This window comes from Thunnus albacares, chromosome 24 (assembly GCF_914725855.1).
Source record: "Thunnus albacares chromosome 24, fThuAlb1.1, whole genome shotgun sequence".
NCBI lineage: Eukaryota > Metazoa > Chordata > Actinopteri > Scombriformes > Scombridae > Thunnus > Thunnus albacares.
This window is the reverse complement of record NC_058129.1, coordinates 10,773,057-10,796,084: the sequence shown is the minus strand read 5'-3', so window position 1 is coordinate 10,796,084 and position 23,028 is coordinate 10,773,057. Positions and strand designations below refer to the sequence as shown.

Sequence of the window (23,028 nt, the reverse complement as noted above, 5' to 3'; positions counted from 1 at the left end):
TGATTGTAGGCCATGTGGCGCAGAATGCTACACTCCATCTGTTATTTTATCACTGCAATATGTCCACATGGTTTATATACACTTCAGTTCAACATCACTGCAGCTGTTTTACATCAAAGTATCATTAGTTGAACTGTATTCAAGCTGAAAACGACTCTTGCAAATTCAACAGCACATTAATTCTCATTACTTTTGTCTGTGGCACATTTATGTAGACTGGGTTCCCCCTGGTGGCGGTGTCATATCATGAATCACTCCCTTCACTTCACAGTAGATCCAAGACCTACAGTGTGCATTAATTAACAGATTAAGCTACAAGAGTATATAATATTAGCTTTAAGATACCTTTATGCAAATATATAATCTTTCTAGCTTTTTACCAAACAGAAGTTCTCAGTTCAAGGATGTAAATTTGCAAGTATCTGATGTTAAGTGTAAGACTAACCTTAAGTTGGGTGTTGTGCAGCTGACCCCGTCATTTGACCACCTCACGAGTTAATATCAGCTTCTCTGCAGTGACAAACTAAACATCTTCGTGCACTATTACAATTCATCAAGTAAAAATACAAGTTCGAAGTCCTCCCTCCACTCAAAAATATGTTTTGTTGATATTTCTTTCAATTGGGTGTTTGAGCTTCACTGTACAGAATGATGTCTGTACAAAGTTTAACACTAAAAGGTTGTTTTGATATTTGTCTGCTGAAAGGGGAAAGTTCCTGTGCTCACCTTAAATCTGAGTTAAAGGTGTGCACGGCTGAGCATGATTTGTGACATCACAAGTAGTTTAGTTTAGTAGCCAATTGTGGTCTAGTATGCAACTTACACAAGTATGATGTAGAAGATGAGGCCTCCGACTCTGAGAATGGACTTTTTTGTGTGTATTTTTTTAATGTTCAGAGGATTTTTATGTCTTAAAACATGGACGGTGTCTTTAACTTTTAGGTGCAAGAACAACTTGCTGGTAATTTTCCAGAGCTTCCAACCATGTTGGATTTTTTTTTTTGTCAAACTGCTATTAACCCAGTTCAGTAATGAGCCATCCAGCTCAAATTCATTACTGTGTGTTAAATCAGGGCTTCAGCAGCCACCCAAATGAGTTAAACTGTACATTTTATGTATTTCTATTCTATATACACACACACACTAGTGAGGTGGAAATCAAAGACAAGCAGGACAGTGTATCTGTAAGCCATTGTCAAAGCTTTATTGTCAAACAAACAGCTTGAAGTGTTACATATTAAAAAAAAAATTAATCACACTTTTCCACCAACTGTTTTATCCACCTAGAGGCAAATAGTGAAACCTGCCTCATTCAAACAAAAGTGACCCATTAACAGCTGTGACAATTAACCCCCTTTTTTTTTTTTTCTCATGACTTCAACTGAAGTCACGATTAAATTCTTAACACTATAACCAAGCTTTGGGCTCAATGAGTATTCGTGACCTTTTGAAAAGTGGGTAAAGCACCCACTACACCTCGTACTAGACACTTTTAATCAACAACTGACCAGTCTGAGAGTGTGGAAAGTTGTCACAAAATGTTAGATTTTTTTAAATTTTTTTTATTTTTTAGCGCAATTAAAAATATTGAAGGAGAAGGCTGTCATTACAATCACAGTAGCTTATTATTGAGAGAAATTACGTCGCAGCTCTAGGATGCATCAGCACATTTGGCAGGTGAGTGACTCAGTGTGTTCAAGTCTAATCTCTCTTAGCCTCCTATTTATGTCTGGACATGATTAGATTTGTGGTGCAACTTTTAAACTACTGTCTGGGGCCTGATGATAGCACAAAGCAAAAATTATTATTACAATCAATATAGGATTAGCTAAATAAGGGTTAGGCATGAACTATATTATTTTAATACTTTTAGCAGCTGTTAAAGCAAACATGTTGAAGGAGGGAAGGTGCACCTTTTCACATTTTAAAGGCATATTATGCAGGATTTTCCTAAAAAACATTGTATAGAGTCATACAAAAATAATCGCTCTCTATTATCACTTACGACCCACTAGTGTGTGGTGGTGTATTTATCTGCAGAAACCTACCATCTGCCTGCATTTTCTTATTATTTTGTTGTGTTTTGAATGCTTCTGGGTGTTAGCAGGTGTGTAGCCCCCACCAGCCAATAACAGTGTGCAGGGTGTGATTTCTGTCTCTCACCTCTGCTCTCTGTCTGTGTCATGGATGTATGAAGAGAACAGGTCTGTGTCTGTTTGACTGAGGGCGGGGCTGAGCTACACACACACACACACACACACACACACACATGCGCGCAGAGCAGAGAGGCCACAGCAGACAAGATGAAACATGCACTGCGCAAAATCCAGCACCTACCTGCAGGGTTGTGCGGAGGTGTGGGCGTGTTTATTTGTGCTCTAGAATGTAACCGTCATGAAACGATCAAAAATTTTATTTATTTATTTGAGTACTTTGAGCTCCCTCTCTTCATTCACCCTACCTTGGGTGACAGCTTCTGCTCTCTCTCTCGCTCTGGTGTCGTTGTGCCAGGGAGGAGGGGCCAACTTTGAATGCTGTGTTTACAAACAGCAACTGACAAATCCTACATAGTATGCCTTTAACTTTTCATTTCTTTGTGAAGCAGAAAGGGCCAAAATTTTTCAAATCACATGACATCGTGGAATGCTTCATTTAAAGTGAAGTCAATATGAGGTACAAATAATACATAATGGACCCTTTGGTTAAAGTGAAGGCCATGCCTCTAGGGTTCAAGGTTGGCAAAACTGCAGCTGAAACAAGAGAAAATAATAAACGGGAAAAAAAAAAGAGATACTCATAAATACAAACTTGGTCTTCAGAGAAGGAAGTGATATTTCGCTCTGTCTCCTGGGTGAGAATGTCAAAGACAATGTGTGGGCAATGACCTTTAAAAAGTCATGTGGTTTGGCCAAAAAAAAAAAAAAAAAAAAAAAACACTCGGTCCTTTCCAGCCTTTCTGGAGGATGTGTGGCCAAAAGTGGCAGCCGACGAGGCCTGACAGAGGAAGGGGAAGAGGGCCACCCCCTCTCGTTTTTTTACAAGGGTACGTGGCTGAAGAGGTAGGACACTGACTCGCCGTTGTGGGTTCTCCTGATCGCCTCTGCCAGGATCATGGAGATGTCGATGACCTAGGGGAGAAAAACAAGTCCGGCATGTGAGGAAACCAAGAGGAAGCGCAGCTTTTTACACCACAAATACGGAAGATTAGATGTGACCACAAATATTTTAATTTTAATGTTATTAAAGGGGAGTTGCGTTTGACCTGACTACATACTGTAGTTTCTACCATGTAGAAATGAATAGTTAAACCACTTGATGTCACTATTGTCATCATTACTACTTTCAATTTAATTGTACATACAGTTATGGTCAAAAGTTTAGATACACTTGTGAAGAACATGTATGTTATGGCAGGACCACATACTTCTTTGTCACCAAAAAAAAAAAAAAAAAAAAACATTTGTGCATTTTGGTTCTTTTATGAATTTATTATGGGTCTTGTGCAAATGTGACCAAATCTGCTGGGTCAAAAATTAACGTACAGTAATGCTAATATTTGGTTAAATGTCCCTTGGTCATTGTCACTTCAATGAGGTGCTTTTGGTTGCCATCCACAAGCTTCTGGTTAAATCTTTGACTGCTCCTCTTGACAGAATTGGTGCATTTCAACTAAATTCGTTGGCTTTCTGACATGGACTCAATTCTTGTCAATTCCACGTGTTCTTGATGGAGATTAAGTCAGGACTTTGGGAAGGTCGTTCTAAAACCTTTATTCTAGCCATTCATTTACCACCTTTGATGTGTGTTTGGGGTCACTGTCCTTTGGAACACCCAACTGTGTCCAAGACCCGACCTTCTGGCTGATGATTTTAAGTTTTCCTTAAGAATTTGGAGGTAATCCTCCTTTTTCCATTCTCCCATTTACTTTCTGGAAAGCACCACTTCCACTAGCAGCAAACACCCCCAGAGCATAATACTACCACCACCCTTGACAGTGGGTATGGTGTTCTTGCGGTTAAAGGCCTCGCATTTTCTTCTCCAAACATATTTTTGGTCATTGAGGACAAATAGCTCAATTTTTGTTTCATCTGACAACAGGACTTTCCCCCAGAAGGCCTTTTCTTTGTCCATGTGATCAGCAGCAAACTTCAGTCGCGCCTTAAGGTGCTGCTTCTGGAACAAGGGCTTCCTTCTTGCACTGTAGCCTCTCGGCCACACATGCTTGACTATGGACACTGACATTTGTGTTCCAGCAGCTTCTAATTCATTGCAGAGCTGTTTTTAGGTGGTTCTTGGTTGACTCTTGACCCTCCTGACTAATTCTCTCTCCACAGCAGGTGATAGCTTCCGTTTTCTTGATCTTGGGACCTGTAGCTGCTTTGAAATGGTTCCAAGTGATTTCCCTGACTTGTTCGAGTCAATAATCCGCTTTTTCAGATCCGTGCTGAGCTCCTTAGACTTTCCCATTGTAGCGTTTGTGGCTGATGAGTGTATCAAACGAGCCCTATTCAAATGGGCTCAGAGAAGTCAGCAGCTGTAGGCAACCATAATCACTCACAGGATGTCAAAAGGCCAATGCCGCAAAGGAAATTTGACTGACACAACATTTTGCATCCACCAAAATAGATAATTCAAGTTGCTGTGCGTTTATTTCTGACCCAGCTGATTATCATATTTCCAGAAGACCTATAATAAATTTATAAAGGAACCAAAATGCATTCATGTTTTTTTGACAACACAGAAAACACATAAAAATAAGAGTTGTAGAAATCATTGGAAACTCAAGACTGCCATGATATACATTTTCCTCACAAGTGTACATTGACTTTTGACCACAACTGTACAGCAGGCTTGAGAATATAATTGATTATTCGAGACAAACTACAAATACCCATGTGTGTATGTTTGACCATGTTCAATCAGTTTAACTTACAGTTTATCTTTTACTATTGTGCAACTATTGACGCACAAGAGTTTGATTTCGGATCACATGTTATTGGCCACAGAAGTTGTGACAATGTGTACTCTATACAAGATTAGATGTCATTTATGTGTCTGTGGGTAAACTAAGCAAACACACAGCTATATTGTAGAGTACATTTTGAAATATTTGAGGTAGAGCCGCAACAATTAGTCAATTAATTGAATAGTTGATCAACAGAAAATTTATCAACTATTTTAGTTTTTTTAAAGAAAAAATATAAAGTATTTGCTGGTTGCAGCTTTTTTGATGTTAGGATTTGTAGCTTTTCTGTGTCATACATGATAATAAACTACATTTATTTGGATTTTGGACAAAACAACTCATTTGAAGATGTTACCACGGTCTGTAAAGAAATGATAAAGGGCATTTTTCTCTATTATCTGACATTTCATAGACAAACGATGAATCAATATATCAAGAAAATAACCAGCAGATTAATCATTGATGAAAAGAAGCATTAAGTTCTGCCCAGTCATGGGCAGAATCTGAGTGTGTTTGTGTGTTAATGTGTACCTGTATTTTCGGGCACGCCTTCATCTTCTCTTCCTGTGGGATGGTGTTGGTTACCACCACAGCCTCGAACGGGGCGTTGTTGATACGAGAGATGGCTGGACCGGAGAAAATGCCGTGCGTGAGGATGGCGTAGACTTTTACTGCTCCGGCATCGATCAGCCTAGAGGCCAAGTGAAGAAAGGTTTAATTTAATCTACTTCTACCTTCACAAGTCTTTGAGGTTTTCATGATGAGGTGATTCATTTAATGGATCAAAGGTGTTACACAAACGTGTGTTGCAACACTTGAATTGGCACCGTATCAGTTTAATATCAATATAATGGAGTCACCACATCCTTGAATCCAGTTTCAGTTTCTCCGTCGCACTTTAGAGATTCAACATATTGACTGACAGACAGAATAAATATGACTATTAGGATACTGACTTGTCGGCAGCGTGGCAAATGGTGCCGCAGGTGTCGGCCATGTCATCCACCAAAATGGCCACGCGGTCCTTGACATCACCAACCAGCACCATGCGGTCCACCTCGTTGGCCTTCTTCCTCTCTTTGTGGATGAGAGCAAAGTCTACGTTCAGACGGTCTGCAATGGACGTCACGCTGGACAGGGGAGAAGAAGAAGAAGTACACATTAGAACGTTTAACAAGTTGATTACAACACTTTTATTGTATTTATACAACGGATCTTGTCTTAAAAATGGTTAAGTCTACAAACCGGCCAGATTTAACGCAAGTTATTCGGATTTCTGTATGTAAGACGTCAGTTAAGTATGTAGTGGCTTTTAACTCAGAGTCCCTGTTATCTTACCGTTTTGCTCCACCTGCATCCGGAGACACGATGATACCGTTTTTCCACTCTGGAATGTTTTCTCTGATCCACTGAAGAACAGCAGGCTCTGCGTATAGGTTGTCTACAGCGATGTCGAAAAAGCCCTTTAAAAAAAAAAAAAAACAGAGCAAAGATCCTTGTTTTTATTCATGGAAAACAACACATGGATGCGCCCAGTAACCACACCAGTACAATACAGACAGCTTTAGTGACATTCGACCACTGAGATGACATACGTTTACCTTTTCACTTTGCAAGTCTAACTGCACAACTGCAATTTAAAGTACGAATACAATGACTGACTCATGGTACAAGATAACTGCTGGGTATAAAGCTGCAACAACATGTTGATTAATCGATTAAAAGGTTAACCAGCAAATAATCCGTTAAGTATTTTTTGTAATTTATGAGCAAAAAAGCCCCAAAATTGCTGGTTGCAGCTTCTTAAATGTGATTATTTGAAGCTTTTGTTTCATACATGAAAGTAAAATCTTTTGGACCGTTGAGCCGACAAAACTGGACTTTTTTATAGACAAAACAATGAATCTATTATTTGAGAAAATAATCAGCAGATTACAAAAATAATCATAAATTTAGCAGGAGACTTAAGGCCAAGGATATAAATATATTAAGCTGAATGTTACTTTATCTAGAGCATGACGTACATGTTCCTTTCAGCTTCATATCAGTTTCTGCGCAAATGAAAAAAGTTAAACCTTGGTTACTTTTACTGTTTGTCTGCTGCGTCGGCTCATCCGATGTGTTATCTTGTGTCTTCCCTGGCAGAAATGTGTCCATCTTACATGTTTTAATGTCTGAATAACATTTGCTAACATGAATACTAATTGCTTTGCATGAAACAAAGAAACAGTAACAGCACTTGATCCATGTAAGAACCTTCACACTAACCTGGATTTGTGAGGCGTGGAGGTCCATGGTGATGATGTGATCGGCGCCAGCCACAGACAACATGTTTGCCACCAGCTTAGCTGATATGGGTGCTCGACTCTGGGACAAGCATCAAGACAGAGTCGCTTGAGGTGAGTGAGTAAGAAAAAAAAATTAAAAACACTGGAAGGTTGTCTTTTTCTTTCTAAGCAGTGTTGGAAATCCGCTGCTGTCAAAATCGTTTTATGTAAACTTTCATCTCGGGGATTATTTCAGCTCTCAGCCGCTTTAGATCTTCTGTGTTTGACATCAAGTGTTTTTTGCAGCCTGATGGCAAGAAGTGGCTTTATTATTTCTGAGAGAATTATGAAGGTACTGAAACATCCTCTTCCTGTCACCTTACTATCAGGTCAAATTTATTAAGTGCCTCCCACATCAACGCGTGTGGATGGGGGCTTTTGTTGTGAGTGTTTTTCATTCTCAAGGTGCAGCCTGTTGTTGTTGGAGACGCAGGATGAAGTCTAGGCCCTGCTGCTGCTGCTGCCGCCGTGGGCTTGTTCTGTAAACTGCATGTACGGCGGGGAAGCAAAGCCAACGTGGTGCAGATATACACGTCAGGCATCGGGCTGCAGACGTGTTGACAAAACACTCGGGGATGATGGCAGAGCTGCGTTTGTGTGAGCACGCAGACATTGAAAAGTTTGTAGACACTTTCTTCAAGATGATAAAGAAATTAAATTAGCATTCAATTAATTAATCTGCATTAAAATCCAAGTGTCAGAGTTGCAAATTCTGTGCATAAAATGCGTGAGGTGATAGTTAAATCTCCCATTTTGTTTAGTCTTCTTCATGCTTTGCTACTGAGATATAAACAGTAGGTTTGGAAAAGAGGATAATCTTTTATAAGCAATGATTAACCTCCGACGTAGGCTCAAGTAAAGTTTTGATGTCTGAGCGTGTGCAACTTGAGTGGCATTTCAATAAAAAACAATTGAAAGACATTTTGTTTATTTAAATGTGAATTGGAATAAAATTCATACAGGAGGAGAGCAGGAACAAAGCTTGCAAGCTGCATGTTTTACAAAGTGAAATCTTTATCTGCTTTTAATCAAAGTGTTTGCAGAGCTTTGACCTTCATGTGAGTAAAATGAGACATTGTTTTTAGAACATATCGAAAAAGTGGCGCTCAAGAAAAGAGGACAAACAGGAGAGGAAAACAACTTTCTGACCAGGTGCTAACTGCTTGAAAACTGTGCTTCTCTTGTTGCTTCATGTGGACTTGATGTGCTGCTGTAGTTACATTAACGACTGAGGCAACACGAGATAATGATTTACAAGATAAGCAGGTGAACCAGTTTATCAGCCTGCTGAAAAGCCTGATGTGTCAATTCCAGATTTTCCGAGAGCGGCCGAGAGCGGCTCACGTTACAAACACTTCGACCTGAAAAGCTTCACTGCTGCTTTTAACCTGGTGTGTTGTTGTGTAGTCATGTGAGGTTTCTCATTAATACGTCTCCGCAAAATGACTTAACATGTCAACCTGCAGTGCTAGAGGGGGGAAAATAATGACGTTCAGCATTTATTACAAGGTCCAGTGACTTGTTCCGCCTCCTTTATGAGTTCTTGGAAGTTTTCGTCAGAGGAAGACGAAGGAGGAAGCAACAATACACAGACGTTTGAAATGACAGCCCAGTAGATAAGAGAATTATAACAGTATTTCCAAGTAACTTAAGGTGCTTCTAAGATAATACTCTGACTAATACAATGTGTTTTATCATCATATTCTCATTTTCTTTACCATAAAAAGGTCAAAGTTTGAGTGGGTGTGATCAAATTGAGTCATTCAGTGTATTCTAGTTATAGTGGCTTTATAAATAAGCATAGTAGTGGTTATGAAAGATGTGAAACAGAAAGATACAACTGACAAGAACCCTGTGTGCAGATTAGAATAGTTAAATATGACTTTAAAATATCCGGTGTTGTACTTCGTGCGTCTACCTTGTCCTTCTTGTCCTGCCGGGCGTAGGGGAAGCAAGGGATGACGGCGGTGACGCGGGACGAGGAGGCGATCTTGCAAGCGTTGATCATGATTAGCAGCTCCATGAGGTTGTCGTTGATTTCGCCGCAACCGCTCTGGACGATGTACACATCCTCGCCGCGTACGCTCTCCCCGATTTCAACGCTGTTTGAGGAAAAAGAAAACAACAAAAAAACCAATGTTATTAAAGGAATATGAGACCGTCGGGGTTAGATATAAGACTGAAAGTGTCCACAGGGATGAGACAACTTCATTAAGTTTTTTTTTATTAACAAGTCATGACAAATTGTTGACCTTCCTTGCCCTCTAGACAGCAGCATTTACATTTTGCAATAATCATTTCCACATTATAACGCCACACAGTCCGTTATCAATCTCCCACGTTACATTCATGAGCAGTGAGTGTTCACCCGCTCGGCCTAGACAAAGACAGAACCTGTACAAGTCAGGGGAGCCTCGAATGATACAAAAACAAGTTCAGGCCGAGTCCCTCTGCTCGCTCATCGCAGGATGTTTGAGGTAAGAAGTGCCAGGCACACACACACACACCGTCGACCCGCCGGTGATACTGACGCCGAAGCATGCGTCATGTGTGTGTGAAACATTCCATCCGTGGGACATGATCAACACCGCTGGCCTCAAGTCATGTGATCGGACTGAACATGTACAGTTTTTAAGGGTGAGAGTTGGGCCAGCACAGACAGTCACAAGGCTTTTTTTTTTTCCTTATGAGAGGCCAGCAGTTAGAAATCATATAAAATCTCTCTATAAATAAACTGTGCAGCTCACATTGTTCAGACTTGTAGTGTAACATGCTTGTAAAGCTCTGACCAGAGAAAAGGCTTTACAGCTATGTGGGGCTGCAACTAACCGCTATTTTCATGCTTAATTCTTTGTTTTGTTGATAAAATGTCGGGAAAAATAGTGAAAAACGTCCCAAGAGTCAAAGATGACTCTTCAAAAGTAGAGATGCACCGATCGCAATTTCTGATTTTGACTTTCTAAGAACTACAATTGATAGCATACATGAACATTTTTGTAACTTTCCTTTAATGGAAAATTCAACCGTGTGTTTGTAATAAACACTGTTCATATAAAACATAGAACACAAACACAGTATTTGGATCAAAAAGCATCTTACTTACATAGCAAATATCAACTCCTCATTTTCATAGTGATTTGTAGCTCTCAACAGGTGTACAGTTTTTTTTTGGTCATCATATCTAGATTAATAATATTTATCAGCTGTATTAATTCAAATTACAGATTGAAACACACAGCAGGATTCATGTCAGTGTGTCAGATAATGAGAAAGAGGTTAAATTAAATATAATATAAACAAAAACAGCAGCAGACTTTTCCTTAAAAAAAGGTAAAATTACCTGGTTTCAGGTGCGTGTAAACAGCTGCACACGTCTGGGTGTGTAAACTCTGTGTTATATATATACAGGCTATTTTGGAATGGACTGACTCCCATCCTTAGCAGACCCAGGTGTAGCCCATGTTCAGGACGCTGTCTGAGCCCTGCCTGTTGCTGGTCGTGATGACGGTATGCGACATGTTGCCATTGAATAAAACAGGTAAATTAATGTTTAAACCAGTTAAAAACTGCAGCAGACGTGCTGTAACGTTACCAGTCGATGGCGAGTCTGCTGCAGTTCATATTTAATTTTAGTGAGTGTGTGTGTATGTGGCTGTGACGTTACTGTCTGTGCCTGTGCACCTGTGTGTAAATTTGACCGGCACAGAAGCGGATTTGAGACTGATCGGCTGGTCACCGCCGACTAGCTGAAAACCACCTGATTCTTGATCGGTGCATCTTTATTCAAAAAGGTCTGGTTTTGTCCGACCAACAGTCTAAAACCCAAGAACATATTTACATTTGAGAAGCTTGAACTGACAAATATTTTGCATTTTTGCTTGGAAAACTCTAAATAGTTACCTATTAATCAGCTTATTGTTTCAGCTCTATTACAACTACATTACAACTAGAAGACTTTCCTACAAAACCTTTTTTAAAAAAAAATTATTTAACAAAAGAAACCAGAGTTCTCAAATAATAAGGCTTAAAACACAAGCAGTTGTACAAGAACTTTGGCTGAATAAAACAGCCTAAACAGTCTAAAATTGGCAGAATTCTAATTTAAATGAGTAACTCTGTTCAAACAAACGGACAAATGTACTTATCTAAAGCAGATACTGGATGCCAGCTTTTGTTTCTTGACAGTTTGCGTTTCAGACACATTTTGGTCGGCCTCCAACGAGTATTGAGATTTGATACTCGGGCCTAACATCAGTCATATCAGCACAGATAGCGTTAGATACTGTATAAAGCTCAGTCAGACAGTCTGCCTGTAACCACAAATACTTCTTCTTCTTCTTCACATTTCCTGATAAGCTTCCTGATGAGTCAAGAAGGGAGCCAATAAAAAGTTTACTATGACAGAAATGGTTTAGAGAAACAATTGAGGTTGCAGCTCTAGTTTGCAAAGATAAGTTAATAATCAATTCATTGCTTGGATTAATTTTTCAAGATTCTAACAACAACAACAACAACAACAGAGTGTAACAAAGTGCCCTTGTGCAAACTGTATGTTCAGGCGTTATGGATGGACAGTCACCATCATCTCGAGCAAAACATTTCCTGCCACAAATGCTTAAATTAAACAGCAGTCAAGGTGACAAAAAGATGACTTTTGCCATACAAACACAAAACAGAAGAGCTCAATCTGGGTTCTATTTCCCCAAGTGGGCTTTGTTTACTCTTAAATACCCTCCTCTCCATTTTGGGTCCATCTGGATCACTGCCGCACACCAGAGCCATTATATTCTGGACACCAAGCAAGTCAGTGTCAATTAAATCTTTATTTGGACAAACAGGCATTGCATTTTACTCCCGGAGATTTACTCCCATTACTTCAGTCCTTGAACTATGCGAGTGAACTTGCAAAACCGGCGTGTAGGAGCTGTGAGAAGAGCTGCGATCAGTGTGCTGTTCTCACCTCCCTGCTCGTCAGCAAGCATGAGAAAAATAATCTTTGTTTTGCACTTTGTGTCATCCAAACAGCTGAGTTCCCTTGAGAGAAACCTCAGCACAGATAATCAGAGTTTTCCCTGGATTTTAGAGTTGTGAGTGGAAACATCATCAGCAGAGAGGCTCTTATAAAAAAAGGATAAAGGGGTCAAGACACCTTTACGAGGCCCGACTTTGTTTTTTTTTTTCATGCAAGGGAAAGATTACAAAACAACACATGCCGCTCGGTGGAAGCATGAAAGCTTTTATCCAGAGTGCATTACTGTACACTGAGTGACCCCAGCGGGAATGAAATCCAACTCTGACAATGTTAATGCAACGCACACTGAGCCACGGGATCACAGAACACATTCATTTGGTGCATCGTTAGAGAATGAAAACGCACTCAGAGGAATTGTTTTAAAAGGTGAATGATCTGAGGAAACTTTGAAATATATACTGAATTTAAGGCTGCAGTGCAAAAGAATAAGTTCAGGTCAAGCAAACAGGCCAGTATGAAGCCAAAAGGTCAGCATGCAGAGGGGTTCAAACAGTTTACAACTAACCGTTCAAGGCCAGGAGGCAACAGAGGCAGTAAAAGTACTAAAAAAGTCCTTTGCAATGCTAATATTAAACAAGGCTTTACTGCAAGCGTGCAGACACTGATTAAACTAGTGGTGGCTGCTTTGGAAAATTAGCACAGATTAAATGCATGTGATTTAACCACTGGAGAGTTAACTAACTTTCCTGGCAGTATTGAGAGCTACTTTATTCTTATTTAACTGCTGCAAGTTATCCACTCAGGTTAGAGACAATATTTGATATTTAGCTACTCTCTGTTGGTTGACCATCTAACCCTGTCACTGTCAGATGGTTGTAACCGCAGACAACCACATGTTATGTTTGCCTGCTAACGTGAATCTCTGCTCTAAAAAAAACAGCAGGTTAGCAGGGATCCATTATCGGACACGCTCATTACCTGCATAATGTTATACTTTTCGGTAGAAATTGGACAACAAGCATCCCTGTACCACTGTGTTTAATCATGTGTGGCAATACCTCTAACTAATTTGCAATCATATCGACAGAATTTAGTGATTTAGCTACAACAGTAACATCTCGCTAGCTAAACGCACTAAGGTGTCATGACAAATTTTGTATACCCGTAACAATCTGTTCCAACGACGAAATTGGCAGCTTTCTAGCTCAAGGTAAACATTTTAACAGGGCTATAAACCAAACAACCGCCCATTCGCATATAAAGGGTTATTCCACGTAGTTAAGACTCAAGTTGAATGAATTGGGGGGAAAACTTTACGACACGTATAAAATTTGGCCTGACACCTCCGTAATCACCGTTACACGAGAAACGAAACAGACGTAGCAAGCCAGCGCGATACGCAGCCAACAAAATAACCTGTAACATTACGTAATTTCACAACTGCTCTCCTCTTGTCAAGCTTATTTTATTTTAATGGTTAAACACACTCGGCAGGTGCACTCATGAATAACACTTAGCCAAAATAATTCACTAGCAACACGGCCAGAAAAGCGGTGTCCGATAAAGGACGCACAGGCGTTAGCTCGCTAGCCTGTGTGTGTTTACATGTGGCTAACTAGTCACGTGGAGACGTTACAGCGCTGCCCGCTCAATAGTAAACTATTGTTAGCTTCAAGCTAACCTTCCCACATGGGACACCGAGGCTCAACAGCTATCCCTTGCAAAAATATGCAAAAGCGTGCAAATGTCAAACCGCTACAGAAGAATAAGCGTCATGTAAAGATGATAAATCTACTCACCACGTCTCCTGGTTGCTGAATTTCTTCGTAATCACTTTGCCCAGCTCCAGTCCCAGCCGATCAGCCACTTTCTGGGACAAGTCGTGGTGAGAGCTCCCACTAAACAGCACGATGTTAGGCATGACCAAAACAGCGATGCAGTTTGCTCAAGAAAAGGGGGAAAAAAGGAAGAGTGAAAAGAAATACGGTAGGGTTGTGAAAATGGGGAAAAATTAGCTTGCTAATGTTGCAGCCTTAGCATTGCACTGGTGCAGCACTGGGGACCGTCGGCAGAGAGGAAATATCACATCAGTGTTTGCATGGTTAAAGGGAAGTGCCCTCCCCTCATTGGACAGTGTAGTAGTCCAGTGACACATGTACACTTATTATCCTGCTCTGTTGTTTATTTAACACACATCACTCAAAGGTTACCAGACTTTTGTCCTGATTATTATATTTTTTTATTATAATATTATATTATAGGAGCATTTTACCGTATATGAACGTGATCACCAAGAAGGATTTTGACTTGTCAAACCCTCAAAACTAATCATTTTTATTACATATTATTACTAATCACTCATTATACAGCTATTATTGATAGCTGGAGAAACAGAAATACATTGGCCATCCTTTTTAAACTGATACATTTCTTTATTTGTTCATTAATTCTAGTCTTTTGTTATATTGTCAAAATATTTTATTCTTATGACCCCCATATATGTGATAACATGGGGCAATATACCTTATTTCTCTTCAATATTGCAATTTATAAGTATTTTTCTAAATAAAGAATGCTCCAAAAGTCAGTTTCCAGCCTCTCAAATGAGAATTTCTGGTGGTTTTCTTCCTAATTATGAAAATAAACTGAATATATTTGAGTTTCAGACAAAACAAGCTGTTTGAATATTTCAACTTGGGCTTTGGGAAGTCTTAATTGGAATTTTTTTCAGCATCTTCTAACAAAAAACAAATGATTAATTGAGAAAATAATCATCATAATCATGAATCAATAATTAGAACAACTTTTAGCTGCAGCCTTATAGTTACACTACACTCTTGTAATCATGTATGTTTGTCACATGCAAGAAAACACATTTTCCTTCTTTTCTTGCAGCTGGATGCTTTCTCATTTTTCATTTGAGGAGGTCACCTGATAGCTTGCATTTGCACACTTGTGATATTGCGCCTTGTAATTAAATTTTCCACTCAGAGAGAAGTCAGCTGAGACTCCATGCCCCTCGTATGTCCCTCAAACCAGAGACCTGTCTCCTTCACTCTCGTTACATACTTTCTAACATCATTGCTGTCATGTGCCGGGCAGCTAATTTGCTGTCCTTGAGATCCAGTACAGGTCAGAAAACCTGAAGAATACTGAAGATATCACTTGAAAAACAGGTGATATAAAGGTTAAACTGCTGTCTGGTCATCAGGAATTCCACTACAACCAGCACTACTGATTATTGACACTATGCTAACATGGACTTTGAGTAATCAACTCACAAAGTGATAAAACCTGAAACATCCCGACATTTCCTCAGATTTTCAGGCACATACTTTACAAATGATAAGAGGATCTCCGTTAACTGTGAGTGCATCTGGTGAATTGATTTCATCCAGACAGCTCATCAAAAAAATCAATTCCTGCCTATTGATGTGGAAAACGCCTGAAATAGCACTCAGTCTTCACCTTGTTTGACCCCCCTGGATAGCTTTTTACGTGTAAAAGCAAATGACACAACCAAAGACACTTGTATTTTTCAGAAATATATTTTATAGATGATGTCAGAGATGAAATGTTCAAAGCGTAGGTCCCAAAGAAAGATAACATTTTTCATCAATAGAGAGACAAACAACAAACAAAAAATAACTTTTTTTCCCCATTTACATGTAAACCAAGATTTGCTCTTGAGCCACAGTGGTTATATATAGAACTGGCCGAGGTGGTGGGTATGACAATCAAACGGCGATGCCCTTTTTCCAAACCTTTTCTCAACCAATATCCGTCGTTTCTCTACCGCGATCGCGCCTGTTTAAAAATCTTTGAAAGAGGAACATTCTTTGGGAGAGTCTCTTATGGTGTGAATGTAGCAGAGGTTTGGCAGAGCACGTTTCTCTCAAACACAGTCCATACATGTCATAAGTGCTGAATCATGTTAAAATCACTTATTGGAAACGATATTCAATAAGAACAATATCAAATGTGTCTCCGTGGACTCATTTGGACAAAGTCTTTTGAATTGTTTGCACACCAGAGAGGAAGAAAACCGTCCCCGGACCGGCACTCTGAGGCGCCACAGGGGAGGTTTTTTCTTTTTAAGCCCTCCAGTGTTCTTCTTCTATTGTGCAAATACATTTTTGTTACATAGACAAGCAGGCATGCTGACTCACAAACCATGCAAAGAGTTAAAGTTGGCGCGAGCAGACGGCAAAAAAAGAAAGAGTAGTATTAAAAGTTTCTACAAAAAATCCTCAAATTCATCTTAATAAAAAAAAAAAAAAAAAAAAAAAAAGTTAAGCCAAATTAAACGATTAACAAGTGGAATGTTTAGTTAGACATGAAAAAAAATATCAACTCAACGTCAAATTTTACAAGTTTATAAAATGATATCAACATAAAAGAAACATGATAGTCGTCTTTAATCAGGTGTTTAGAACAAAGCAGATGGGGGGTTAAGTTGAATGTAATTTGATTTACTAGTAGTGTCAGATCACTTGAAGTCAAGCAGGAAGAGAGAAGAAGGAGACACCGATGTTACGGAAAGTCAAACGTGATAGTGCAACACATGCTCAGAGAGAGATTTTTAAAATGACCGGCCGATGTTTCCCATCCGAAACTTCCCGCTTCCTTAACACCTGTGTCACCTTCTCTTCTTTTCCCGCCGAGGAAAAACTCAGCTAGCTACATAAAACGGCCTCTAAACCTCTTTTTTTTCTTTTTTTTTTTTTTGGATGTCGTCACAGTCGAAAGGTAAGTGCATATCACCCATGCACAAGAGGAAAATGTGTCGATTAGGCAACAAAGTGATTTTTCACTGAAGAAAGTCAATTGCAGTGCCATGTAATGCTTCACTTTAGGGCAACTTGAAACAGTGCAGTCGAGTTAAATATGCTGCTTTTTTTTTTTTTTTGCTTTTTTTTTTTTTAAAGTCCATGGAGTAATATCATACACCATACTGTTTTTCGTTCACAATATCATAGCTGTCATTAGTTAGAGTACATTTATAAATTTTTCCATATACAAATCTCCTATAAACAGTACATGTTATAAATACACAGTTGATGAAAATGCAGAAAGGCTTAGAGAGCCGTAGAAAGAAAGAAAGAAAGAAAGAAAGAAAGAAAGAAAGGAAGTGTTGCTCCTTATTTTTGATAAATACAAGAAGTGACAATAGTACTAAGTATGTGAATGGCAGCCCTATAACTATCCAGAAAACGGATAAAAACACAGAACAAAATCTATGGATGAAAAAAGTTAGAAAAATAATCTTATACAATAAAAAATAAAAAGTGGACACGCTTACCAAACACATTTTTGATATTGTAAATCGACAACTTGATGTGGAAAAAAAAAAAAAAAATCATACATGTAGATACAAACGGGCAATACTCGATTACTGCCTCTCAAAATATATTCAATTCAATATACATGACTAATGTTGAGCTCACACTAGTAACCAAGGTAGTTGCCAACCGGCAAAGCATGGGAGGTCAAGAAAATGCTCACTTTATCTGTGAAAGATTAAATTAGTAAACATTGAACTGGGTATCGGGAGCTTTTATCTTAAAAAGCCCAATACGAGAAATGTTTCCAGTGAAGTGGAGTGAAAGTACTACTGTAAATGCAAACTCATGCTTTGGCTTCTCTTGCTTGGCTTTCTCTTTTTCGATGACATTCAAAATCTTTCGGAAAAAAAAATGGTCTGGTCTTTCTCTGCTCAAATGCATGCTTTATGTGTTTTACAAAGCGATGACTTCGGTTAAAGGGAAGCTACATAAAAGGCTAAACCTTTTGACGGTTCTCTAATTCCTTGTTTGAAGGTCTCCATGTTTGCACCTTTTTTCTACTGAAGCTGGCAACTACCTTTACAACCTTTTTTTTTTTTTTTTTTACAGAAAAATAGATCCATCCAAAAAGTAAAGTAACTCTTCAAGAAGAGGCTGTGAGAGACATAAATGTTGTCTGCGTCACGTTCCAAGTAAACATGCTGAAAGATTGTTTGCTTTATTTTCGTCGTTCTCGTCCCGCGAAGGACTGGAAAACTCCCCCCCCCCCCCCCGACCCTCTTTCTCCCGCGTCTCCCCCTCCCTCCCTCCCTCCCTCCCTCGCGCCGATTCCGTAGCGAGGAGAAATCTTTTTAACTTAAGGCAATCTTTTCCTGAACAATCCTGAAATCCAGCGGACCCTCGCCAAGGCACTCCTCCCGTTCGTCAACCTTTCAACGACAGCGAGGTGACAGTCTCACCGCGAGATCATCGAGTCTCCGTAAAAGCCTACTTAAACTTCGGCCGACCAAAGTCCACAGTGAACTTGTAAAATATTATCTCGGTTTGCTGCGATGCCCTTGTTTTGTCAGGAAAAATAGTTGAGAGGAAAAGAGGAAAGAAAACTCCCGAGCTGCGTTCGACAGCCGGGAACGTCCGCTGTCCCTGGTGTCCGTACTGTATGTGGTCAGAGGGCAGCTGTGTAAAGCACCGTATGTTTCTGTTATCACACCTTTCTGTGATGAGACCTGATCTCGCCCCCCGCTCCAAATACACTCACACCCCCCCCCTTGCTGCCGAGGTCGCTTGGTTAGCCGCTGTGGGCTAACGTGGAGGTGGTGCGAAGACTGACAGAAAAATGAGTGTCTCTGAGCGAGTGCCGCGAAGCATCGCTGTTTATGTTCAATTATGTTTTTTTCCCAATTCAGTCCTCTGTCTCCTGATTGGCTCCCTACTCTGAGGCTGAGCCCACCCCCTCTCCCTCGTTTTGGCCGAGGGGCCGCCAATCAAGGTGACTGACGTGGTGAGTGGGGTTAGGGGGGACTAAATGAAGGGATCAGTCGAGACTCTTCTCCGGAGAGGTCAAAGGTTAACAGTGTGACACCCTCATGTTTCCCTTCGTTACAGTGGTTCCTCCTCTTCCATCGGTTCCTCCTCCGGCCTGGTGGGTAAAAAAAAAAACACACATCAACAGATATAAAACTGTTATGTGTCCACAAACCTGCACTGCAGCTTTGCTTTACACGCAGATAACCTCCTGACCTTTACGGACTTGGGACTCAACTCACCCCGCCAGTGTTTGTAGGACAAGTACAGTAACTCAGAAACATCCCTCTCTTCTTTGACCTTTCACACATTTTTAGGGGAACAAATGTATTTTGGGAAACTAAATTTGGGTGTCAGCATAAATTTCAAATAACATAAGCAACAAATGACCTTATTTAGACTGAACTTGTGCTCATTACATTTGAACCTTTTAAATATTTGACTTATTTGAGGTTTTATTTCAGGGTTTTTTAATCTAATAAACCTAATAAAAGATACATTATTTGTTGCATTGAGACTATTCAGTTAGTTATTTTACTTCCTCAATAAACAGTATCACTAATGTATGGAGCCCAGGAGGAGCCATGGAGAAAAAAAAAAAAAATCTGTGCTCTTCATTTAATAATTTGTGCTTTCTGCTCTCGTAAGTGACTGACGTTACAGGGGAAATGTCTTCGTCACTCTCTTCAAACTTCTGGCTGACTGGATGCATTTGGTGCTCTCCACAACAGGGAAACAGACAAAATAGATAAATCAAGAGCACTAATTGAGTAATCCATGGGCAAGAATTATTAAATCAAGAGCACAAATTAGTTGTTTTTTTTCTCCGTAGCCCTTTCTGGGCTCCGTAGTCATACCTATGATTTTTACAACATCTTCAACAAACTTCTCTCTGTAAAATAATTTTCCTTCTAAGCAGTGGGTTTAGATCCCTACCTGTGATCCATAGTGTTGGTGTTGGCCACGGACAGAGAGGCCATGGCGCTGACGGCCTCGGCCTCCTCGGAGTCTCCTCGTTTGGCCTCCAGCAGGGAGAGACCCAGCCGCGGCGAGTAGCGATGCACTGAGCGCCAGTACTTACCTGAGGAGAAGAAGAAGAAGTGTCAAAGATGAAAGGAGAAACATAGAGAAACAGAGGTGACTCAATGCTTTATTGAAATGTAAGCGACCTAAAAATGTTACTAAATCTGTTTCCAGGTGATCTCTCTGTCGTGTTCTTGTGTAACTGAGGGTGAACTCACTGTGAGTCTCTAAAACTTTCTCCAAGGAGCGGACAGCGTTGGGGTTGGGCCTCTGCTCGAGGACGGCCTTTGGCAGCGGGTCCAGCTGCACGGGGACACACAAAATATGAACACAAGCGTATAACAGGCTGCATTTCCAATATTTTACACAAGGCGTTGGTCTCAAAATGATGCAGCAGGGAACAAGAAACCATTGCTTTAAGTATTATCTTGATTTCTCCCATCAGCTGACATCTTTTCACTTTACCTACCTGACTAAAACCAGGCTCAGACTACAGGAGTTTTGGGCCGATTTATCCCCAACTCAACCCTCTCGACAATCGGAGGAGAAATCTGGTCTGGGACTTGGTGAGGGGTAATCAGAGGGGTTTACAGATCCAATCTTAAACCTCCAGAACTGCTCACAGACTCATCAGGGCTGCCCAAATAATTTCAAACAGGTTTGATACTTAGGATTTAAAATTTGGTTGATTACATCACTGCTTTCCAAGCAGGAACACAGCAGCCAATAAGAGAGAGCTGATGGTGTTGCCAAGCAACGGTACACATTCTAGCCCTTGAGGCTAACATTAGCTAGCACACTGCTGTTAACAGATATCAAAACTGACTAGTTAAAATCTCACCTCCGCCTTCTGTTTACATCTTCTTCCCCATGAGAGGTGGTGCATTGCTCCTTCTGGTACAATTATTTGAATCATATCCTGTTGTATGTGATGCGCCATTGTTTTCGAATCTTGTAGTGTGTGCATGTTTGAGATTAGAGAGAAGAACATCTGTGAAGTTTCTCCTTATGTGCGTGATGCAACCCCATTTCAAAATCAGCGAGGATTTTAACACTCCTGTAGTCTGAGCCCGGCTTAACCTAAAATTTTCATGTTCCTATGAGACTCTGAAATGTATTAAATCAAGGCAAGATTTCATAGTACAGTTTGTCAGTTTCTGATTCAACCAGAGCTGCAACGATTAGTTGATCATTTGAATCGATTCACAGAAAATGAATCGACAAAAAAGCCTAACGTTTGATGGTTCTGGCTTCTTGAATGAGAGAATTTGATGCTTTTCCTTCTCTTGACAAAGTAGTAAACTGAATATTTTTAGATCTTAAGTGGATTTTTGTTCACATTGGGCTGTAGGAAACTGTGATGAGCATCTATCAGAGTTTTCTGAAGATTTACAGACAGAAAATAATCGGCAAATTGATCAATAATGAAAATAATCATTAGTTGCAGCCCCAGATTTAACAATGTAAACTTTTAAAACTTTCTTCTGTTTATTCCACTCTTCCTTCCATGTTTTTAAAATTTAAATCACATATCTGATGGAAGTAGAATATTAAATTATGACAGAAGTAATGATACATTTGCATGAGATTAATACAATCAAGGCACATAATACATCATTTTTGCTGTTTTTTCCCCATTACATCACCATAACATGGGATTAAAATGAATGCAAACACTAGTTATATTAGTTAGAGTCTTGTGTGATTAGGGCACATGAAAAAAATAGGATACTAGGAGTAAAAATAGAGGGTTTGTGGGCCTCATTCAACACTAGAGATGCCCTGTTTTGTCCCATCAGTTTCCTTCCTCTTTGGAACAGCATGAGGGACACTCATTAGGATTCAGATCCTGCGTGTTGGCAAAGTGACCCCCCCACCCCTTACCTCCTGGCCTAGCAGGGCAGCCACACAGGCCTCAGAGGCGTCACAGATGGCGGTGAGGTCGTGACCTCCCTCCAGAGCCAGGACCACCCGGCCTCCAGCGAGCGTCATCAGCTGCCTGGTCAGATAGCCAAAACCTGAAGATAAGGGTAACAGGAAGGAGGTGATTTTATGTCATGTATGTGTCCATCTGAGCAGTTTTTCACCTTCAGAAACACAATTTTAAACCTCTGTCAGTCCCCAAACTTAATATGCTCATGTGCTTTTCTCTTGTGTGGTTTGACTGAAGGAGCGCGTGATAAGAAAAACACTTCAGATAATCTCGTACGCACATTTGGACGTCAGGTTGTAGCCTCCCAGTGGCGGAGGGTGTCCCTCAACGGCGTCGAAGCCAGAGGAAACCAGCACAATGTCCGGAGCGAACTCGTTGGCTATGGGCATCACCACTGACCTGAGAGTGGGAGGGCGGGGTAGAGAGATTAAACAGTGCCAATATTTCAATGAAAATAATCAATAGTTGCAGCCTACTAATAATAAAACAATAATCTACTGGCAGATATTAAATTAACAGTCACCTCCTTGGCACATACTTGTAGTTCAAGTATGTACAGTAGATGCTGCTGTTGAACATTTCCTTTATATTTTTCTTGTCTTTTTTTTTCCAAGTTCAAAGAAATCCTCAAACTGAATCTTTTTTCCATCTGAAGCCAAACTGTTTTGTCTGTGTGTGTGTGATTTGGTAAGAGTCTATCTGGTACCTGAAGGCAGCCAGGTACTCTGCATCTCCCATGGGTGGGTCGAGACCTCCGGTGAAGGCAACGTTGACGTTGAACCCGACTCCAGGACCGCTTCCCACCTGCAGAGGGAAGCACGTCTGTTACTAACATTCAGATGTAATACGAACAGGAAGAGAAAAAGCCCCCAAAAAGAACTTGACTGGCTGCTCAGTTTGTCAAAATTACCAAGAAAATGTTCTGTACTGTGTTATTTACTGTGTGTTAAATTGAATATTTTGGGATTTTGGACTGTTGGTCAAACAAAAGAAGTACT

At 40.1% G+C, this 23,028-nt stretch overlaps 2 protein-coding genes across 6 annotated transcripts in view; both read right to left on the bottom strand.

Moving 5' to 3' along the window:
• Positions 1 to 1,183: 1,183 nt before the first annotated feature.
• LOC122976358 (ribose-phosphate pyrophosphokinase 2) lies at positions 1,184 to 14,363 on the bottom strand. Its single transcript, XM_044344802.1, has 7 exons — positions 14,065 to 14,363; positions 9,212 to 9,395; positions 7,235 to 7,333; positions 6,305 to 6,429; positions 5,923 to 6,096; positions 5,498 to 5,657; positions 1,184 to 3,128 (listed from the first exon to the last, which is right to left on the bottom strand). The coding sequence occupies exons 1-7, from the start codon at positions 14,184 to 14,186 to the stop codon at positions 3,036 to 3,038; spliced, it is 957 nt and encodes a 318-aa protein (XP_044200737.1). The 5' UTR covers positions 14,187 to 14,363; the 3' UTR covers positions 1,184 to 3,035.
• Positions 14,364 to 17,941: 3,578 nt separating this feature from the next.
• Positions 17,942 to 23,028, bottom strand: part of LOC122976328 (histone deacetylase 4-like) — a 62,469-nt gene continuing 57,382 nt past the window's right edge. For all 5 annotated transcript variants that reach the window (XM_044344737.1, XM_044344740.1, XM_044344738.1 and 2 more), the window contains 6 exons: positions 22,737 to 22,834; positions 22,311 to 22,429; positions 21,982 to 22,115; positions 20,316 to 20,400; positions 20,011 to 20,155; positions 17,942 to 19,189 (listed from right to left, as the gene is read on the bottom strand). In XM_044344737.1, the coding sequence (XP_044200672.1) occupies positions 19,150 to 19,189; positions 20,011 to 20,155; positions 20,316 to 20,400; positions 21,982 to 22,115; positions 22,311 to 22,429; positions 22,737 to 22,834 (621 nt within the window). In that variant the 3' untranslated portion in view covers positions 17,942 to 19,149. The remainder of the gene's footprint in view (positions 19,190 to 20,010; positions 20,156 to 20,315; positions 20,401 to 21,981; positions 22,116 to 22,310; positions 22,430 to 22,736; positions 22,835 to 23,028) is intronic.